The 22,504-nt window shown below is 40.0% G+C and overlaps 1 protein-coding gene across 2 annotated transcripts in view; it reads right to left on the bottom strand.

Moving 5' to 3' along the window:
- Nucleotides 1-2,972: 2,972 nt before the first annotated feature.
- PAMR1 (peptidase domain containing associated with muscle regeneration 1) overlaps nucleotides 2,973-22,504 on the bottom strand; it is a 52,085-nt gene continuing 32,553 nt past the window's right edge. The window contains exons 7-12 of one of the 2 annotated variants that reach the window (XM_063398319.1): nucleotides 13,734-13,904; nucleotides 10,870-11,082; nucleotides 9,249-9,315; nucleotides 6,929-7,161; nucleotides 5,306-5,601; nucleotides 2,973-4,022 (exon numbers count right to left, since the gene is read on the bottom strand). In XM_063398319.1, the coding sequence (XP_063254389.1) occupies nucleotides 3,486-4,022; nucleotides 5,306-5,601; nucleotides 6,929-7,161; nucleotides 9,249-9,315; nucleotides 10,870-11,082; nucleotides 13,734-13,904 (1,517 nt within the window). In that variant the 3' untranslated portion in view covers nucleotides 2,973-3,485. The remainder of the gene's footprint in view (nucleotides 4,023-5,305; nucleotides 5,602-6,928; nucleotides 7,162-9,248; nucleotides 9,316-10,869; nucleotides 11,083-13,733; nucleotides 13,905-22,504) is intronic. The other variant, XM_063398320.1, reaches the window with a different exon arrangement.

Consider the following 22,504-nt stretch of genomic DNA (forward strand, 5'->3'; position numbering starts at 1 on the left):
TGAGCAAAGCCTGCCTGACCCTCCGCACCACTCCCACTCCCCCAGGATGCCTTTCCTGCAGCCAAGCCAATTCCAGTTACTTGCCCTTAAAAAATGGCAGGATGCAGTCTATCACGCAATCCCCAGGCCTAATCAAATACACATTTTTTTCTTGCAATCTTACCATGGACATAGGCTTTCAATGGAAATAATTTACAAGGGCAATTCTGTGAGAGTAACTGAGGGTGCCTGAAAAGAGCTTGTATTTCAGTATGTCCATTTCCTTTCAGTGCTATTTTTCAGCTAAGCACTTTGGCTTTTGGAAGTAATTTAATGCAGCCCCAAAAACATACAAAGGAAAAACATACACTCGTTGGAGTGAATAAGAATGCAGAGACTGTTTTGCTCTCCTCTTTCCATGGCAATATCCTTATGGCCTTTCCAGAATGCACAGCTCTTTTTCTTTGGAGGGAAAATGAGCTGCTATCCATGTTGTGCTATTTCACACCCTTTCTCCAACAGATGGCACAGATCCTCACCTGTTTAGAAAGAGATGTTTGAAATAGTTCTACATCTTAAAAATAGAGCCAAGCTATCAAAGAGATTAATAATTCCAGGTCACACATTGCTTTTTTTCTCAAACACTTATCCCTATTTTTCCTCATTATTGCATTAGATGCTAACCCCTGCCTAGTTCTGCTCCGTCTGTAAACGGGAAACTACTGTGGGTAAGCCTGACAGAAAGGATGGACAAGCTAGTTTGTAATTCCTGGGAATACTCAATGTGGTACAAGTGCTTGGATATGTTGATATGACTGCTCACTTGCAAATACATATGTAATATAACCAGAGAAATAAAACATAATGGGGGCATTTAGAGATAGCCAGATTTGAATCTAGGATTTAAGCATGATTGAGGTCCAGAAATAGAAACAAATGCTGCAACCTCATCCTCCTCCTGTAAAGGACAGTGCTAAAATCTGAATCCTGGGGTTGAGAGGTGTCTGGCTATTTTCTTGTATCTGCTTTCTTTGAAGAGCATCATGGCTGTAAAAAGAAGGTGTTGAATAGTGCTGTGCATGCACAGCTATAGCAGCCTCCTGAGATTTTAATTCCAAGAATTCCTACAAGTTTCTCTTCAAGAATGTACTTTTGTGTGATATACAGCTAGTGAACAGCTATATTGTTGCTGTCCAAGCCCAGAAACTTTCAGCGGATTTGAAGCCAAACGGGGATGGGATTCAACATTGAGGAGCAGTTAGAGAATCAGTTAGAAATTAGTATTTAGTAAATACTAAAATATGGTTGATCTTTAGTAAAAGGAGAAGAGTGAGGTCTAAGGCTAGAATTGAAACAGACTTTTGCAGATCTATTTGGACTGGACAAATCCTAGAGGGAGAAAAAATCATCTAGGACCTCATCTCTCTCAGTTGTAGCAGTGGAGCGCCATAATGCCATGGAAAGCAATGCAGTCACGGTGTCATAACTGAGAAGACAACCAGCTCACAGGTCTTTATAATTTCTGTTTACCATTAAATAATACAATAATTCTTTAGAGTATAGAAACTCTCGTTTAATGTAATCCTGAAAGAGCTTTCGCATTTCACTTCTTTGTCAATAGTGTTAGGACGAAACACATGTTGACTTTCTGCAAGTTTGTGCTTCTCCAAAACTAACACCTAATTTCCTCTAACCCATTCTGTCAGCAGGGGAGTACCACACATTCATTGGCATGTGTTCCTCCCAGCAGAGGAATGAAACACATCGTGTTTTTCACATTTAATTCAGGATTTTTGTTGCTGTTGTTGCCATGCAGTTTGTCAGCCAAGCATAATCTCCTGGCAGGAGAAGACAGACAAACAAGATAAAGAGAAGCAATATACTTTGATTGTAACCCTTAAACTTTTTGATTTAAGCAATGTCATGTAGTCCTATTGCCAGTGGAAACAAGAAAAGTGCAAACGCATAACACAATAAGTATTTCTGCCAAGAAAATAAAAAAGAAATTACATGGAATGGTGTCCAATACCAATTGTCCTTTTAGCAGCAGTTTTCAGATTCAAAAGTGGGTAGAAACTACTGAATGCTAAGAAACTCTTAATGAGATTTTACAGCATCAGAGAACCACAGCTGAAATCAGACTTGCTAACTTCAAGTTGCCACAGCCATGCAATAGGCAAACACAACTTCAGGACCTGAGTCCTTCTTGATGAGGGCACTAGGTCTTTTCATCAGACTCCCAGCTTTCACATCCAACTACTTCTGTAAGCTGGTTTGGGCACTGTAATAATTTGAAGGTCCTAAAAACTCCAGGGTGTCATATATAACTTACCAAGAAATCATTATTGATGGAAGACAGTCATTACTGTCTCTTCTTTCCAACTTGTATAGGATTAATCCCTAATCTTTAGCCATCACTGAATAGAGAATAGAGAATGATTTAGTGAAAGAGCAGTGACTAAGGACCATGAGGACACCCAGGTATCTCCTTGGACAACATGCCCAGTTGGTGAATCTTACTCTCTGATGTCAAACAGTTCAGCCTCACTTCAAGAGGAGTGCCTGCTAAGTGTGAGACCTAGACATTATTCTTCATCCTGAAGAGCTACAGAGAGTGGTTTTACCACAAATGTATGGGAACTAATGGGAACCAAAAGTTTTCCTGAGGTTTTCATAGTTCTTTGAAATAACCCTCTTGGAAAAAAAGTAATTAAAATATGTTTCATGTTTTCATCTAGTTAGAATACCAGGTGAAAGAGAACTCCTCTGTACATTTTATTGTAGTGGTTGATGTACAATAGTAGCACTGGCTGTATTAAGAAGAAAGATCTTGTTATTTATACAGTCCTTGAGTTTTGTGCTGGTTCTGCCTTTTAGTGTTCCTGAAGAGTCCCAATTGAGAGTGACATGCAAAGAGACAAGGGCAGTAGAGAGTTCCTAGAATGTGACACAGATAAAGCAACAATGGATCTAAATAATGTCAGACATGAGTATATAGGTTAAAAAAACAAACCATGGTTTATTTAAATGTGTAAAGTACTTGGGAGGGAAGAAGATTACATTGACTATGGCAATACAGACAGTACATACCACAACAAGCTCATCCGTTGTAATGAATTCAGGCTACTCTTTCCAGACTCTTAATCCACTCAGTCACACAGATCTTTGGAAGAGGCTCATCATCAATTTCTCCAGGGAACTGCACACTACAGATTAATTCCAGACAGAATTTACTGTCCTGTTTCTGCATGTTAGACTCAGGAGCAGAGCACTGTCCTCCCACCAGGGGAGACAGACAAAATATGGCAAAACTTCTCATGCACTAAGACCCTCTGTCATGGGTTAAGTAAAAGTAGCCCGATGAAATATCTGATCCTAGGACAAATTACCAGGCTGTCTGCCTTAACCTTATCCCAGATGTGTCTCATCACTGGGATGAGAAGCCTAAAGTAGCAGAGACCGAGAGAGATATTATATTATAAAATGCCATTTTCAGACTCAGTTTTTCATTTCATGTTCTTCTCAATCCAGTCTTTGAAGGGAAGAGCTTTGGTGTAGCCACTGTAGAGTTCCAGGCTGCAAGTTTTATCATAACCCCAGCTCACTAATCCCATCAGGTGCCATCTTAGCTCAGGAGATGCTTTTCCTGGCAAAGTTATGGCAGCAATCCCACCAGTCTCAGCAGGGCAGATATTAGAAAAGGCTGTGTGGTCCTGTTTGGCACAGAACATATTGTCAGTGATGCTGACCTGTATCCCATGATCCTCATACTGTTGCTCACACAACAGTGAATCCACCATCTGAACCACTCCCATGCGGACTGTGTCATTCTTGTATCCGGGATCTTTAATGTCAGCCAATACCTTCCAGCCAGTAACCATTATCTTTAAATCCTCTGTGAGTGAAGTCAAGTCATGAGAAGATGACAAGCAAATGGGTTGAACACGACTGCTGATCCTGGCTTTGTCCAAGAGTTTTATGACAGCTATATCAGAATCAAGTAATATAGGGTCATAATTGGGATGCACTATGATGGCAGAAATCTGGAGAAGAAACAGAGTACGAAGAATTGCAGGGTTAACAGCAATGGCAGGTCAGCAGCACTCTTTCCATACTACTAAAATACATTTCAGTTTATCTTGCATACTTCTCCTCTACTCCTACCTATAGTGTTCTTTCACTCAAATGAGAAACATGCACAGATTGAGCATCTTCTGACCTTTTTTCTTTTCTTTTTCCTTTTTTTCTTTTCTTTTTTTAATTTCTTTTTTCTTTTTTTTTTTCTGCTTGGATTTCAGTAAAGTTTTTATTGCATGAAACACTTCTTACTCAAAAGCAGTCAAGGACATTTTTAGCAAAATAGGTAGTTAATAGGCAGTTCAAATTTTTCTACTGTGTACTGAAAAGGTTTTACCTGCCATGACACCTTCAGCCTGTGGAATTTGGATGGGGTGGAGCTTTGAACTAAAATGTTACTTTCTTATTGAAATGCACCTGACTTCCCACCAGAAAAGACTACTAGCAATACATTACATAATATTGGAGCCAATTCTTTACTGCTTGTTTCCTAATGAAATGCTACAAGAACAGATAGGATTCCTATAAGGAAATACTGTAAAAAAAGGTAATATATTTTTGTACAGGGAAAGAATGAAAAAGATGGGATTGGAGAAAGAAACTAAAAAGCGGTCAGGAGGGAAATAATCAACTTAATTATGATATGTTGGATAAAATCCATTAAGTAAATCAGACACACACCCCACACTTCCTCCAGAAAAGAGACACACATACCCAAAAGTGTTGTATTTCACATTTTGACTTGAGCCTTTCTAGTTCTGCTTGAAAAAAGCAAATCACTCTGGTGAGTCCAAGGTGCTATTTTTGGAGCTGGAGTCAGACATAAACTTCTTTTCAGTTTAGAGCTGGTTGGCCTTGGGGCTGAGAAATGAAATGTGCTCATGGCATCCAACCAGGATTTAGAGCACAAGTGTTTCCCTCATAAATTATGCTAATCAATTTTGACAGTAGCTGGCATCTCTTCTCCTTTTTTACTGGCAATATCACTCAAGACACTATGGCCCACAGAACCTGAGCTATTTTCTTAATTAGGGGTGAAAGTATGAGTTGGATGGCTTCGAGGAATTCGATAAACTACAGCATGTGCCCTTCTTATGCCATGGCACTTGAGTCTCTACGCATGAATTTCAAAGAACAACAAGTAAGAGAGTGCATTGCCCAAAGGGTGACCCTTTTCCCCCCATACAGGACAGATGTGGTCAGCATCCACCTGTGCTCATCATTTTTCACTCCTGTCGGGCTTACTCACCCTCAGGTTCTGGATGGTCTTTTCATCCCTGTCATCATCTCTGTAGAATTTGCCCAGAACCACCTTGAGCTCGGCTGTCTTGAGCACGATGGTCTTGCCCAGGTCAGTGACACAGTGGGCTGCCACCACCACGGTGCGTTCGTTCACCAGGGCGCCGCTGCAGATGAGGATCCAGGCCCCTTTGCGGAGGCTGTGCTCCTTCACCCCGCTGGCTGCGCGATAGATGGCCGCTTGCCACGGCCACCTCGTAGAGCTCACTGCCTTCTTAAGGGTGATGTTCTCTGCTTTCCCACAGACTGAGCAAACGGGAAGAAAAAAGCAGGTAACACTTTCTCCCCAAAAGAATCTGAGCATGTGCCAGAAGAAACTAAACTGCAGTGATGAATATAAAGGACAGTTGTCTAATTAGCCTCTGTCTCTAACCTGTAAAATTATAGGAGTACTTGATATAGCTTTTTAAAAAATTCTCAAGTTTTCCATTATTATCTGAATTCCTGGGTAAAGTAGGAATATGGATTTAGCACTTGAGCAGGTGAATTTTCACAACAACCTTATTGAGTTGCACTATAATGAGATGACTGCAGAAAGAAATGGGAAAAACACCCCTGATTCTTGTTTATCATAAAACACCATAAAGCCTTCAGTGCACTAAAATTCACGCCAGGCAGTCACAGTATTTTTTGAGGCCTCTCCTGGCATGAATCTTTGAACAGGTCAATTCATGCCTAGAAGAATAGACCTGCCTTGTGACAAGAAAGCTGAAACAAATGCATCTCAATAACAGCCATCCTGGGGAAAAGAAAAAGCTCTGCCTTGTCCTAGGAATAAGTTATACACACTTGGACCTGGGGTAAAATCCCCTATATCATGAAAGGTTTACTTCAGTTGAAAGAGTTATATTGCATGGTTGCAGTTTTTAGTCTCCCTTAGGAGACTTTTTCTTCCTGGTATGTAGTGTCTGCATGTCCATAGTGAATGCAATACTTTTCAAAATACATTATATGATCTCAAAGTAAAACCACAAACAAGAACAATAAAAATTTGTTTGTTGTTAAGATCTACTTTTCACAGTTTGCGTGATGTCAGTAGTGGGGTTTACCAAATCTTGTGACGTTCCTACCCTAACTTACTTTGTGCACTAGCTCTAGATTAGATTTTATCTAGACTTACAGTCTGCAATATGAACCCTTAGCAGGGTTCATTAAAAGATGAGGCTCTTTAAAATTGCAGACTCTCCCTTCTATTGCTTAAACTTGTCAGCTGTGTGCCAAAGTATACAAATGAAAGAAAAATCCCATTTGTAGTAAATAATACAGAAAAACATGAAGTGGTAGTAGGAAAGCTATTTCAAATCAGGAGAAAGACTCACTATACCTTTTGCTTTTTAGAAAAATTAATGGCAAATTACAGTGCTGAAAGCCTGATCACTTTACCATCAAGTGCACAAGTTCTGCTAGTGGATAAAGACACATATATCCTTCAAGCTTTATTGTTCCTTTCTCCCAACTCCATGTATAGGCAGCCTACACTGCTGTGACTCCCTAAATATCTAAGATGAATACACATCCTGTTCCCTCATTCACCCAAGAGATATGCACATTTTTTTTCCCCTTGGAGACTCACTTGGAATACACACAGGGGCTCTCCCACTCCACTTTCCTGTCTTCAGGCAAGTCCTCCTGCTGCTGCCCAGGCGGCGGTAGAAGGGAGAGACGCACTCGTACTGGAGCTGAGTGTGCAAGTGCTGGTACCCTGGGGGCAGTTCTCCAAACGGCAGTGCTGGCTTCTTGGTTGGATAGATCTGAAGCTTTTGCTTGCTGAATGCAGAGGAGTAAAGTTGATGCAAAGGTGTTTCTCTGTTTCAAGGCACAAAGAACACAATAATTATAATATTATAAAAGGAATCATTACAGTAACTTTATCACAAGTTGTGTTAAGTATCATTTAAAATCATATGAAAGAATAAGGAAAAAATATAATTCCAGCATAGTTTAGCAATACTCCCATTAGCATCCCAGCTATTTTATTTACATATATCTGCACATGTATATAATTACATATATGTTTATACATATCCTATTTGTGTCTCTTTTTTCATTTTACAGTTTCTGAGTTGAAATTTGTTACCTCTGAACGTGGAAGTTTTCTCCATTCACAAAAGGACTGAGAAACCATTTTCTAAATAAAGAAATTAAACCTGAATTTGGCATTGTCATAATTAATTCTCAGTAGAGGGGAGCTAGGCACATCTTTTCTCTAGTGAATATTTTAATAGACAGTATTAGGAATTGATTCAGATTAAATGATGTTGTGAAAATTGCTTGATTTAGCAATTAACAGAGATAATTGCCTCACCACAGAGATTTCATAATTTCATAATTGCTAGGCTTCCACTTAGAAATTGTACTGATTAGCTGAAACAGGGCACATAATTAAGAAATAAATATATGCACTGGCATAGATATGGACCATAAGCTTGACTACAGTCATACTTAAATTTTTATCATTTAGAATATGTCCCTTGATTTAATGCTTAAAAGCTCATATCTAAAAAAACCACTCCTTTTTTATGCCTGAAAGATTCAGCAGGAAATTAGTTTCCTCCTGAGATTTCTAGTACTGCCTACATCCAGAAAAGCTTTTTTTTTTCTTTCATGATGATTTTATTTTTTATCACAGGGAGACACAGACACCTCCATCATATCCAATCTGTGAGGCGATATGACACAGGAAAGTAAAGTTACAAAGAACAAGATCAATGGCAAGTCTCTTGTATTTTGGAAGAAGGATGAGAGCTGCTGTGGTCATATTTAGTCTGCCAGGGTACCATTCCAAACTCACAGGTGCCTTGCAATATTGCATAATCTAGACTTGACCTCACAATTGATCTATGAAATGGAGATTCTACTTCAAGGGATTAAAACCAGGCCACAGACATGAGATGCCATCATCTCATGGCATCTTATGGATGGGAGGGCATGTATGTTCTCTCAATACAGCTTCGTATCTGAAACATAGAAAACCTGTATTCAAAAGTTAATAGAGAAATTTAAGCAGGAAAAAGCTCCTAATGGCTACTAAGCCTCATGTCCCTTCTCAGGGCCATCTCTACAATCATACATCACAGACCTGGAGAGTGGCTGAGTGATTGGAAGTATATGCTTGCCTTGTTCCTCAAATCTTCTCTAGGCATCTGCTACTGGCTGTTGCAAGAGGCAGGATATAGCTTGAGCTGGACCTTTATTCTGACCTGATATGACTGTTCTTAAGACCAAAGATGAGGACAGTTCTTGCACTGAATCTAAAATTAAATGAGTCATGTACTTCAAAAATAACCCTGAAATGAGAAATTACTACTTGGACGAAAATGAACCTGAACATTGCAACATAACTAATTCAGATTGGGTTTATTTCAAGAAATCATCAGAAGGGTAAGCCCAGGAAGGGTCTAATCTTTCATTCCTTCCTCCCCTTCTATTCTACTTCCTCCTCTCCCTCATGCCCAGCCTACATAAATTGTGCTATATTGCTTTGGATGGTGAAACTTACTGGGAGCAGATTGCATTGCCATACCCTCTTCTCTCCTTGTGCTCTCCCTGTGCACTAAGATGGCACATGTTCATATTTTAACACATATCATTAGTCCCAAGGAACTGTTCTTAGACTGTTCTCATAGTCTGTCACAAGCTGGCAGGCAGAATTCCAGCATCATCCTGTAGTTTGTCCGTCTCTATCTGTGCATTTCTTCCTGGCTGCCTCCAGCAACTGGCAACCAGTGCTTAATCAGACCTCCCCTCCAGCAGCTCTCATTGCTCAATTATCAGTGGATTTGTAGGAATAGCTGCTCAGGCAGGCTAAACACATGGAGTGAAAAAGAGAGGAGGGGAAAAGCAATATTTTCACATTTTTTCTTTAAACTGTAGTTGAGATATTACATTCTCACCTTGACTGAACCTGCATTGGAAGCACTTTCTGTCTCACCAGGTCAGAGATCTTTGGCTCTCTGCAGGCTAGAAAAAATATAATGTTGCAAAGTACTTTTTTACATTCACAGCTCAAGTGCTATGGTTCATACACATTTCCAACCTTTCCTCTCACTAACTATATCGGACTGGATTAAGAAAAGAGGCAGTCAAGTTATGTGCATTAAAATTAAGATAGATCCTGAAATCGAAAGCCTTGGAAAAATACTTCTTCACAGTTCACAAGATCTATCTCATTTACAACAGTGGAAGCTACTGGACTACTCTGCACTGGCACTTTCAGGCATGGGAGAAGATTTTTCCTTCATTCAGTGTGTCTGAATGCCATACTTGCAAACTTCTAGTAATGGAATTATATATATGAAAATACTTAATTTCCATCTGTGTAACCCCACACAGCTAATCCCAGTGACTTGGCATACAGAGAAAGGCTGCAGGATGTTATGGACTTCTAAGAGTGTGTTTGTGCACTTATGGAAGGAATTGGAGGCTCTGATTCAAATGAACACTTCAGAGTTACCTGAACATGCATAAAATAACAGAAAGGAGATCTAAGATTTCTAGTTTTGCATATTTAGTTTACTTACTTTAAGATTAGGATAAAATATTCAAGTTCAGATAACTCTGCAAGGGTCTCCTTCCTGCTGCCCTGAGTGGAAGAAAAGGAATCTTGCAGGATGGATTTTATCTGTACACCTGAGCACTTGTTCTCTGTCTAACTTAACAATATCTAGTTCTTTGTGATTTATATATATGCTAACCATTATGTCAGTATCACAGTAAGCATCAATAAAGATGCTTTCCACAGATGATTATAAGCTTCAGGGAGAGATTATTTTCATCTAAAACAACAGAATAAAGCAAATTCCCCAGAGGACAGACATATTTCCTGATATTATCATCATTTCAGTTTTTAAAAAATCCATATGTCAAGAAATTACTTTCATAAAATGAATGTAGCAGTTCCCCAGCCCAAATTCATTCATTCATTCATTCATTCATTCATTCATTCATTCATTCATTCATTCATTCATTCACTCAGGATTTCATACACACTTAGTAGAATAGCTCCAGGTCAAGAGCATAGGATTTAAAGGTGTGAATCAGTGTTTTGATGAATACATATAATTTAAGCATATCGTCAAGGCTGCCATGTACAGGCTCTGCCTTTTGCATTCATGACTGGTCCCATTGATTTAAAAGGATTGTGAAAGGACAGTTATTCCCTATGACAGCCACTATTGTTAACAGCCTCATAAGACAATTATTTCATTCTATTTCATTTCCCTTCAGATCGTCTTTGATTTTGATCCTATACAGGTTCTGTCCCAGAGTGAGGATAATTAGGGAACATTCCTTTCTCTGTTTAAAGATGGAATCTTCTGGAATCATTGGCATCTTCTCTGTCTGAGTATAGCAGCCAGCAGAGATAGCAAACTACAAAACTCAGTACCAGGTATCAGCCAGACAGCTTACTACTAGCAAATTTGATTGTTTGTCAAGTGCAAATGATATTAAACACAATCCAGTAAAACCATAGCAGCTTGTGTGAGTTGTAGTAAAAAAAAGTTTGTAAACTACCTTTTATGCAGATTGGTTGCTTCCCTGACCATTCTCCATCGTCTTGGCAGGTCCTTTGTTCATTGCCACTAAGAACATATGAGTTGTTACAAAAGAAAGCAATGACTGTGCCAATTTTTGCATAGCGTCCATTCAAGAGCCCAGTGTCTTCCACCACTCTTCTGTAGCCATTGAGTGGGCCACCAGGATCTGAGCAGTTTTTTTCTTCTAGAACTAATGATAGGGGAAAAAAGATGGTAACCATTTTGTCAGGTTCACTACATTATTTTCACCCATCAAATTGCTTGACATTTCATTCTGATGTTACTAAACAATCTACACTTGATTAAAGATGCCTTTTTCAAGACCCATCTGGGATTCCTGCCTTTGAAAATGTCAAATATTAAAGAAGAAATTATAATACAGAGATGACTGTTTATAATACACACTTTAGTCTCACTGAAAGCATAAGATTCTCAAATTGGTAAAAATTCTCAAGTTGTTAAAACCTTAAGGAGTAGCTGACAATCCTGGAAAAGAACCTTGACTTTCCATGATGTTAATGTTCCATTAATATTAACAAGGCTTCTTCACTAGCATAAAAGGCTGCATTTAAACTATTTGCAGGAAACAGGCCCTTGGCATTCTTTTCCTCTTTCTGTATTTTCAATACTTCACTGCACTTGGATAATAAAACTAGACTACTTAATTTTGCTTTTATGTTTGGTAGCATTTTGTTTTCTTAGCACTCAGTGAGAGATCTCAATAATCCAGGGAAATACAGGAATTGAAAGAGAACACATGTACGTATTAACTGACAATAAAAGTTTAATATGAAAAGCTTACTCATGCTATATTCTGCCTATAAAACCTCTTTTAGTTCCTCCTTCCCAGTATTTTCCACTTCTTTTTAATTCTTGTTGTGGTCTTGGGTTTTTGGGTGGTTTTTTTTCTCGATAAACTTAGATTTTTGGCCTAAATCTAGAGGACAGTATTCACTCTGTGATGCTAGAAGGTGATTTTTCCTTTATTTTTAACTCAGCTCTTTCTATTTAGCAGCTGACAAGGTACTTTTTTTCCCTTTGGATTTCACCTCAGTTTTCTTGGCAGGACAACAGTAACATGCAATTCTGTTTCCTTTCTCTGCCTGGTGTCTCAGTGCACGATAACCACTGAACATCTAGTTCAGACAGCTGGTGTTGGTGCTGCTCACAGAGGGCTCAGAGGACTGGGACAGATCAAATGGCCCAAAATTACCTCTTCATATCATTGCTTCAGACTCGGCTGCCTGCTGAGCCTCAGCTGACAAAAGCACCAACATATAACAAAGCACTCAGACATTTATTTAAATTGCTGTGAGATCAGCACAGTTACAGTGCAAAGGTATGGCCCTATCCTGTCCCAAAGTCATACCTTGCACCTCCAGACAAAGCCCAGCTCAGCAAAGCGTGTGAACACACAGCCAGCCATAACAATGCCACTTCAATGAAGAGAATGTGCTTTTAACAGTGAGTATGGCATTCAAGCTAAGTCTATATTTCAGTGTTTTCTTCACTAGCACTGGATTTTTGCATAAGCTGAAGGCTATATATGTACTTAAATACTTTTCTACAAGTTATATTCAGTAAACAAGGATTTCTGAACTTCCTCTCCACCAGGAGAAAGGGAAAAGCAGAGCCGTGTCTCCTTTCCATTTGGTTCGTTTTCCTTCTGTGTACCTCACAGGCTCTCTCATTTGTGAACCAGAAGTGACTGATAACTTGATAGCAGCTAAAGGCTACAGAGAAGCCCCCACAGAATAATGCTTTATTTGCAAGTTGCCTTCTGCACTGATGGCTGGCCTGGAGGCATCATCTGATCAGCAGAGTGGGTGTTTCCAAATGTAGCAAAAGCTTGACCACGTAAGTCACTTTAGGCCTTCTCTTATTTCAGTACTTTGACAGTAATTGTCTTCTTCCTTAGGCTCAGGGTTATGACCTTTTTGATTTATTAAAAACAAAGAGAAAACATCTGGGAAGGAGAGACCTAGCACTTCAGTGACTGCCAAGTCTAGAGCCAGCTCTTCCTATAGATCTTGAGCCAGGGCCATCATGCAGCAGGGACTTGGCATCATCCCGACATTAGATTTACTGCAACTGGAGACTTCTCTCTAGACAGAAGAATACCTATTTCTTTCAAATAAACTTTTACACACCTGTTTTACAACACTCCCCCAAAAATTTACATTGTTTGACATAACACACTTATAAAACACTTTATCAATTGAACCTAATTATTCTGGAATAAGGACATGAAATTATGCAATGCAAATCAACCAAAGGATATTTAAAGTCTCTTGGGATGACAAGAAGGAATTTTACAGCTGAACCAATGTGAATGGTAGGCATGCCATCCTGCACAGTCAGAATGAATGGAAGTTTCTTTTTTATCAGTTTTTGTCTAGGATGGGAATTGAAATACGAGTCTAGCGTTCACACAGTAAGCTCCTATTCCCCTTCACAGAGTGCACCAGGCTTCTGCAGAGAAGGTGTCAGACACACAGAGCAACAGAAGTAGCTGTTTGTTGTTGCACTAAGTCCCTCACTTGGATTTGGTCCTAGACATTTTCTCTCTATGTGTAAGAGTGATACATGCCTAAAGACTCTGAGGTTATTAGTTTTCAAGTAAAGTGATGTTTCAGTCAGAACTTTTTTATATAAAGTCTTGCAGGCTGGGGCTCCAGCAGAGTAAAATAAGAATTCCTACTGCTTCTTAAAGACAGGAAGACCAAACGACATGTTATGCCACAGACCTACCAAATTTCAAGTGACATTTAGATAGTCTAGTTTCATGGGAATAAATCTGCCAAAATATTTGATAAGAATTAAAACTTAAAGTGACCTTACCACATTGAGGATGATGTGTTGACCAATTCCCATCAAGCTGACAGTAGGCAACACGGCTGCCTTTTAAGCTGTAACCTGCGTTGCACTTGAAGTAAACCCGGGCCCCGTATTTAAAGTCATCTCCTTCCACAATACCATGAGCGGGAGCACCTGGAGTCCTACACATCACCACTGACAGTTCAGATATTTCAAAAAAATCCACTTTATTACAAAAACAGGACTGTGTTAGGATGATTTTTTACTTAGAACATAGAAAAACCAATTACAATGGATACAGGAGTCAAAATTAAAAGACCAGTATATGCTGATCTTTAGAAAGTTGTTTAGACCTCAGCTCTACACACATTTACATCTCACTTTTCAAAATCTATCTAGATCCATTAGGTTCAATAGGATTACTCTGAAGTGTCACATGATCATGTGCATAAGTGTTTAAATCATTAAGGCTCAGAATATTAGTACTTGAAATACTTTCCATCTTAATGAGGGTTTTGAATGAACTACCATGCTTGGTCAAAGAAAAAATCTAGATCCTTAAAAGCCTTGTACTGAATTTCTTTCAAATGCCTCTTTACATTTTATATAGATTTTCAGATAACATCTCAGAAATTATAAAGCACCATTATTTGTGTAAATCAAACATTAACATTATTACATTAAAAAGGAACCTTGATATTTACTAAACTGGAATAATTACCCTTTGCACAGGATTTGTTCTATTGGGAAAATACAGATGATATTCTATATAACTACTGCAAGTAGTAAATATGAAATTAAACATCAAAAGCAAGATTTCTCTGACAGCATCAAGCCAACCATGTTAAGGCCCAGCACAGAAACCTGTCCAACTGTGGTAAACAGTAGATTTGAAGGAAGTACAATGAAAACAGAACAAGCATGTAGAATACTTTCCTGGCATAATCTATCAGCATTCAGAAGTCTGAAGCTCAAGAACTACCTGAACTACAACAGTATTTTTGGTCTAACATACCCTGCTGATATTTTTTTAACATTCATTTGTCTTTAATGTTTTCTAAACTCAACTACATACTCGGTGTCCACAATATCCTGTGGCCATGAGTTCTACAGACTAAGTGCAAAACATGCACTGCCTTCTTTAGTTTTGTTTCCAGTCTGCCACCTGATAATTTTATTTGATGTTGTACTTCCTTTGTTATGAGAGGCAGAGATTTCCCTGCATTTCAGTCCCACAGCTGAGCTCTCTGTTTTCAGCAATATTATCTGGTCTGAAAGTCTCATACAGTTACTCTAGTACCTGCTTCTACTGCTTTGGTTTGAGCTCTACAGTTTTCTTCTTCTTCAGTCTGACTGCTTTTTATCCTTTTCACCTAATGTGTTTCAGGAAGCTCTTTTGCACCTTTTTCCTTTACTTGTGAACACTTCAGGCAATGGAGTTTTGATGAGTTATTATGAAGGGAATCCTAGCCCCCATGTGTTTCATCCAAGTCTATCTTATTTTTTTGTGGATAGCTTCCTATCAAGAGTGAATTTGACTGCTTCTTACATCTTTCAGAATGGGCAGTGTATTCCATTGAATTCTCAGACAGCCTTCTTTGTTTGAGATATTTTATTGAAGTCTTTCAACATCCTCTCCTGGTGTACGACTAAATCCAACTCTCCAACAGACATTTCTCAGAAGTCAAAAAGAAAGGAGAAGAACATTTTGTAAATGTCATTCATACCTAGCTCTGTCCTCTGGATACACATTAGTCATAAAATCCAACCATATGATCTGACCCACTTCTCTTCAGTTTCTAAGCTTTCTACAGTACTTGACAGGATTTTGCTTTCCTTGGCAAGTTGGACATATGTCAAGTGCTTGACCTCTGCACCTTCCTCTTGGACCAAACCCACCAGGAATCCAGAAAATGGACTAGGTTTCTACAGAATTCTACTGTGAGGTGGTAATGGACAGCCAAATATGAAAGACATTCGTTCAAGTTCTGCCAAAAACATCTGAGCAGCCTAGAGACTCCATGAGCATCAGGCTGATCCCAGTCTTCCTGCCAGGATGTCATCAGATCTACAAAGATCTTGGTGAATTTATATATATCTAGAAAGGTGAAACTAATGTTAAGGAAAGATAATGCTGAGTGATTAAGAGCTAAGAATGACCATGCTGCTCATGCAAAAGTTAAAAACTACAACAATTGAAAAGGTAAAAAAAGAAAGGATACATTAAAATGTTTAAAGGAGGACAAAGAAGTATATTCAAGCAGGATAAAATTAGGAACAGGATATTTCTTACTCAAAAAAAAAATTATAAAAGCCTTGTTGACAAATGTTGGAAAGGCATAATAGGATGTAAGTAGAAAATATATGAGTCTCATAATTTGAAAATAAAGTCCAGCTAAAAAAAATAGACTTTGTAGGGAATGGGCAACACCGCAAACACATCATGAGCATAGATATTTTTGTTTAGTTTTTTCCTTATTTTGCTACACATTGTTCCTGTGAAGTTCCACAATTAATCTCTACAGGCATGTAGGTAACCCTTGCCACTTTAGGGTTTGAGGTGAATTTTGGCTCGATACAGCTCTGTACAGTTCATAAGAGAATAATGTAGGAAGGTATATGAGAGGGTGGTTACAGGCTCCTCTGGCAGAAATGCTCCGTTGTGACAGCCCAGCTATCAGATAATAAAAAATAGAGCTGCCTCAAGTGTTTATATCACAAACTCACACATTCCTGATAAAACTTATTATACTTCTTGCCTCCTACTTTGGTGTCTTGGGAAAAAGAAAACACTTTCTGTCCCATATGAAACATTAAAATGCCTTCCCATTTCATGGATAACTTTCCTCAGTCTGAGAAAAACTTGACTAGAGAAACAGTAAGTTCCTGAATTTTTAAGTAAAATACTCTATTATTAATAATAACAGTACAAATTCCTTTCCCTTTTAAATTATATGTAAGATATATGCCTCAGATCAGAATTAGCTGCCATTTAGAAATAGTCTTCAGGCTCATTTTATCACCAGTGAGATAAATTAGATGATCTCTTGAGCTACACTTTTCTGTCTCAAATATTCTTCAAATCCTGCCTGATGGAATTATCATTTGCTTTTGTTCCAGAGTCTCTTCATTAAATGAACACTATTTTTTTCTGCTGCCTTCCCTCACCCGCTTTGTTAAATAATATATACCCCTCATACGCATAATTTATTATCTCTATATTCTGCAGAACCTTTCAATAATATATTGCATGCCTGAAATAAATCTCATTTCTCATTGCTGGCACTAATAAAAGGTTTATATTTCTCTTTTTGTCCCTCCCTGAAATTAGTTGCAAGATTTTGCATGGAATTTTGTTCTTAATTTGCTTACAAACTTTTTTGATGTTGCTACTTGCATATTCCCAAGTCAGAGTCTGGCTTTCAGGCTGAGCTGTGCTAATGTACATAGCACATTTTGCCTATGTAGTATAGTTCTGAAGGGATCTTAAAGATCATCTAGTTCCAACCTCCCTGCCATGGACACGGAGCTTTCCATTAGACCCAGTTGCCCTGAACCCCATCCAGTCTGGCCTTGAACACTTCCAAGGATGGGGCATCCACAGCTTCTCTGGTCAATCTGTGCCAGTGCCTCACCACCCTCACAGTAAAGAATTCCTTCTTGATATCTAACCTAAATCTACCTTCCTTCTGCTTAAAGCCATTCTCCTTGTCCTATCACTATCTGCCCTTGTGAAAAGTCTCTCTCCAGATCTCTTGTAGCCCCCTGCAGGTACTGGAAAGCTGCTATAAGATCTTCCCAGAGCCTTCTTTTCTCCAGGCTGAGCAACCCCAGCTCCCTCAGCCTGTTCTCATAGGAGAGGCTCTCTCACAGATGAGGAGAGACCCTCCTCATCTTTCCGGCCCTCCTCTGGACTTGTTCCAACAAGTCCACATCCTTCTTGTGTTGGGGGCTGCAGAGCTCTTCTAGGTGCTTGTAATGTTATTTTTGCATAAGCTGGTGTGCTCAGTAGAGGCTAAACACTGAAAATGGTCACAGAAACTGCACTTGGTAACCAGCAGGGGCATAAGAGCAGCTTCTGCTGTTACAAATCCTAGCATCTTTCTGCAGAAAAGGAGAGTGTTACAGGCTTATGTTGGAACCCCTGGGGCCACCATGCTACCCAAACTAGTCTAATGACTGTCAGAGAAATCCTGATAGACTGAAACTGAAGAAATTTAAATAACTATCCTCAAAAAGAGGACATTTTTTCTGGAGGAAGCACAAATTACATTCTGTTCCCCACTGAGTGCTGTCATTACTCTGCATGCTGCTAAAAATCATAGCAGCCCCTGAGCCAGAAAAACGCCTGCACAGGGATCCTGAGCATCAGGATTTTGGATCTGAGCTTTGGATTTTCATGGTTTCACAGCAGTGGCTCACAAGTGCTCTGGAGCTAGAGGACCTAGAAGCCTGAGAAACATGGCTCCTGTTTCTGGAGGGATCACAACTTCCACAGAGTATGTGGAAGTGACTTTTTTTCCCTCTCTGTGATTAAGAAAACAGAAATTAAAGGAAAAGTCCAGCAGAAAATACAAATTTCTTTGAAATGTACTGCTTTGAAACCATTCTAGCAGAAAACCCCCAGCTCCACCTACATGCAGTTCATACAGCTCACTGATATTTGCAAAGGCTGCCTACAGCCAAGCCTGCTAAAATCAATAGTGGTAAATCCCATCGTGTTTGCTGTTTTGACTGTAAGTCTGATTTGATCAGATTCTTTTCCTTGGTTTAAGTTTTTTTTAGAGGGCAAGCTCAATTACCTGAGTATCATTACATAACAGTTTTTCCAAAATTTTTATAACATTAGCATATCTGCATTTTACTGCTGGGGAAGCTACAGCACGGAGTTATCAAGTGATTCACCTGAAGGCAAGCAGTGAGTGACTGGCAGAGGTAGGAGCAATTCTGTCATCTCCTGACATTCTTACTGTGTTTATACTTAAATTGACCTGGCTTTGTGCAGAAATCAGCAGTAATTATTATACCATTTAGCAATCTACATACTATCCTCAGCAGTAGGGTTTTGTCCAAAGGTGATGGAGCCATATGGGAGCAGATAGTTCAGAGTGTCTGGACACAAAGAACATGAGTTAAGGAGAGACCCAGCCATAAGCAGCTCAGCAGCTAATGCTGGGTGTTGTGATATCCTTGGCAAAGCCCCATGTGTAAAGAGCCCTTCTGAATTCAGACTTACAGAATCTGTAGTCGTCACTCATAACAGAGCTTATTTTCTAATCTTGGCTCACGAGCTCTGTTGGTCCATGTAAATCTCTGATACCATTTATTCCTATGCTTATCCCTTCTCTCCCCAGCATGCTTCCACAAGGTGAGGATGCCCCAGGTTCTCACAAGGTTTGCCAGCAGAGAAGAACTGCCATGGGAGAGGACTCAGATGGTACTCCAGAGACATCCTCCTTTTGCAGCTTGGCACAGCAGCCAGAGATGGTTAATGCCTAACACATAAGCCCACAGAGACTAACTTTAGCCAAAAGCATAAGGACATTGGCTGTCAAAACATTTTTAGAATGGCTGTATCCTCCAAGAGGGAATGAGGTGAGGGATTCCTGGAGGCCATGGCTCAGAGTGCTCAGACCTGCTTTTCTACTGCTTCTCATGAGCAGTGCACAGGGCTTTCAAACCAGCATACCAGTTGGGCAATGGATTTGATAAAACAATCTGTAGTGGGAGGTGTCAGGCCATCCTGAGGCAGTGTGGCTCTGATTCTTCTCTGCTCATGAAAGACCTTCTTATATGAAGTCACAAACACTATGAGGCAGAAACCCTGACTCCAGACTGATTCTTTAGGAGTGCCAGTGATCTTGTCTGGCTCCTGTCTACAGGAGCCTCCTTCAAGGTTCTCCACATGCTGGGATTGTGGGCATATCACAAGTGTGCCAATAGCAACATAAGATTTGTGAGGTCCTGTAGTGCTTCACAGAGCAAACTGTGTAAACTGTGGTGGGAATGCCCTCTCTGTGACACTGCTGACACTCTCTCTGAGCCTCCAATTCTTTCAGCACAGACTTTGTTTCTACAAGGAGCTCAACTCACAGTGATGGTACTTACACTCAGGAAAGAGCCTGGCATCTTCTGATGCTGTTCTCAAGAACAACTCTCAGCTCAACATCTCCTGAATAAATGAAGCAAACACTGCAGGATCCAGCATAAGGAAACTAACATTCTTTCACCACCTCCCTGAATGTCCCACCTCCTCTACACTGGAGAGCACTGATGACTAAGAAGCCACACGAAGGAGCCCAGCTGTTCTGCTCCAGCTTCTGGCAAGAGCTGGATGTGAATGGGAGCCAGAGAGGCTCGATGGCATTAGCTTTGCAATGTGATCTTCATTCTCCCCACAGCAGCAACAGACTGCTGGGAGCTGAACAGCTTTGGAGGACAGGTGGTCTTGGTCAGGACTCTGAAGAAAATGCCTTCTGGGGGTGGTGTGTGTTTACACGGGCTGTGTCTGAGGGGGCTGGTGATGACTAGAATGCTCGCTTGTCTTCTTTGATTCCACTCAAAACTTTTACTTTTTGGAGCTGACAGGCTCTGCACTTTAGGTGAAAAAAGAATGTGGCTGCAACTTTTAGAACCAGAAAGTAGAAGAGCGTGAACAAGGAAAACCAAGAGTGCTAAGGGTTGGATTGAAAATTAATTTTTTCTTAAAGCAAGACTCTCATAGCAGAGAGCAAATGTTTAGAAACACACAGTAGATCCTGTACAGGAAAGGGCATGGAAACTAGTGTGATAAAAAGGTGTTCACAGTGATGGCAGTGTTTTCTGAACAGCTCTAGCCACACATCAAAGGAGCTCAGCTCTGCTTGGTCATGCCTGTCACCACAGACTCAGCAATGAGTGGGTGAGGCTCCAGGCAGGGGTCTCAGAGGCACCTCAAGCCTCTGTGTTATCACAAGCACTTAGCCAAGGCTAAGCTCCACAAAAGTGCTCATGTCATGGTGACTGCAATAGCTAGAAGAGCCAATATCCCTCTGGAACTTGGCCTTCAGTATCAAATACAAATCCTGAAGAAGTAAAAATTATTCCCCAAAAGTGAGCCCATGCATTACAGTAGCCTCCATTTGGGTTGCTGGCTAGGGACGATTTTTTAAATGATCTCTGCCCTCGGTCACTTGTGTTTCAGAAGAGAGGAAACACTCTAACCTCCTTCATGCCTCTTGTGATGTCCCAGGACACATCCTCCCAGCTCCATGCCCAGCTCCAGCCACAGCTCAGCAGAAGTGCTGGGACAGCTTATTTATTACAAAGGTCTTTGGCCTTAATTTATCCTCCATGAAAGAGTCCTGGAAGTTCAAATCGCTTCTCATTGTTGCATTTTGCCAGTCCTCACACTAATCTTGGAAATGTCAAAGGAAATCATAACAAGAGCAGCTGGTCAACCAGCTCCAAGAACCAGAGAGTAGGTTTCCAGTCCTGCTCTCTGGGCCTCTTTGCTTTTGCAGTAGTTCCACCAGCTAGGAATAATTACACAAAATTATGACGTAATCCCTACTGAAATCCAAATCTTTTCATTCCCTTCCAGCCAATTGGAAGTTGCCCCTGATGTTTTCTAGCTCCCTGCCTCTGTGAATGAGACCGTATCCATGAGAAAATATGCTTGGATCACTCACTGTGATTTATTCATCCGGAGGCAATTTGGAGGCTGTTGCTTACAATTAGCCACTTGATCTTTATCAGCATTGTTCTTAGCCCTTAGAAAGCTGTGTCTCTGGATACAACCTTTCCGGTGCTTGGATGGCCTATTTAATTATACAACGGGACCTGTTTGTGCATGGGATACTGGAGTGAACAAAATCCTAACAATCCTCAACATTCATTTGCTCTATCAGTAGCAAGAAATAATAATTATCATAAGTTCCTTAATGTGTCCCTTGGAAAAAAAATCACAATATTATCCTGCAGGGGAGAGCACTGTCTGGTCAGGGGGAAGATTGTAGGGCAAGAAAGAAGTGGATATGTCCTTATTATATCAAACTACAAATGAGAGAATAAATAATCCTAAGGTGTTTCATTATGGAGATGTTATCTTTCCAAATAAACAGGGACAAGCCCAGGCAATACTGGATGAAAAAGGCACTCCGAACAAATGCATATTGCTGTGAAAAAATGTTTCTGCATGCGCATTACCTGAAGCAAAGGAACAATATTTAATGATATAGATTCATCCTGGCATATCTGACAGAATATTTCATTCAGCCTTCTGCAGGGATCTGAGCTGAATTTCATACAGGAAGGAAGATCTGGCATTGCCCACTTTAGAAAAAGAGATAGAAATTACCAAGTGTTGAGATGAGAGTACAGGGAAAAGAAAATGAAGGGAACTGGAAAGCAGAAGAGTACTAAGGAAGTAGCAGGGCAATTTGAGTGGCTGTGAAAAGCAGTTTCTGAGCTCTTGAAGAAGCCAAAGTGGAAAGTGGGAGTCATAAGAAAGAACAAGTGGGATTCTGCCTGGTCAATTTTGTCATCATTCCTGCCTCCTGGGGCCATTCTGCCTTGGCAGTGTTTTGCACTACCAGCAAACAGCGTGGAAGATAATGAAGTGATTCCCATGAAGGGAAGTGTGTAAGGTAGCTGCCTCAGAGATGTTTGAGTGTAAAATCCTCAAGGAGGAACAAAGCCTTTTGATGAACCTGGGGGGAAGGGGAAGGGCAAGAACAAAACTGTAAGCATTGAAGAATGCTGATTGTTTCAGCAAACTTTCAAAGTTGTTTTGAGGTTACCCCAAAGCACTGCAA

Source organism: Prinia subflava, chromosome 5 (genome assembly GCF_021018805.1).
Source record: "Prinia subflava isolate CZ2003 ecotype Zambia chromosome 5, Cam_Psub_1.2, whole genome shotgun sequence".
NCBI lineage: Eukaryota > Metazoa > Chordata > Aves > Passeriformes > Cisticolidae > Prinia > Prinia subflava.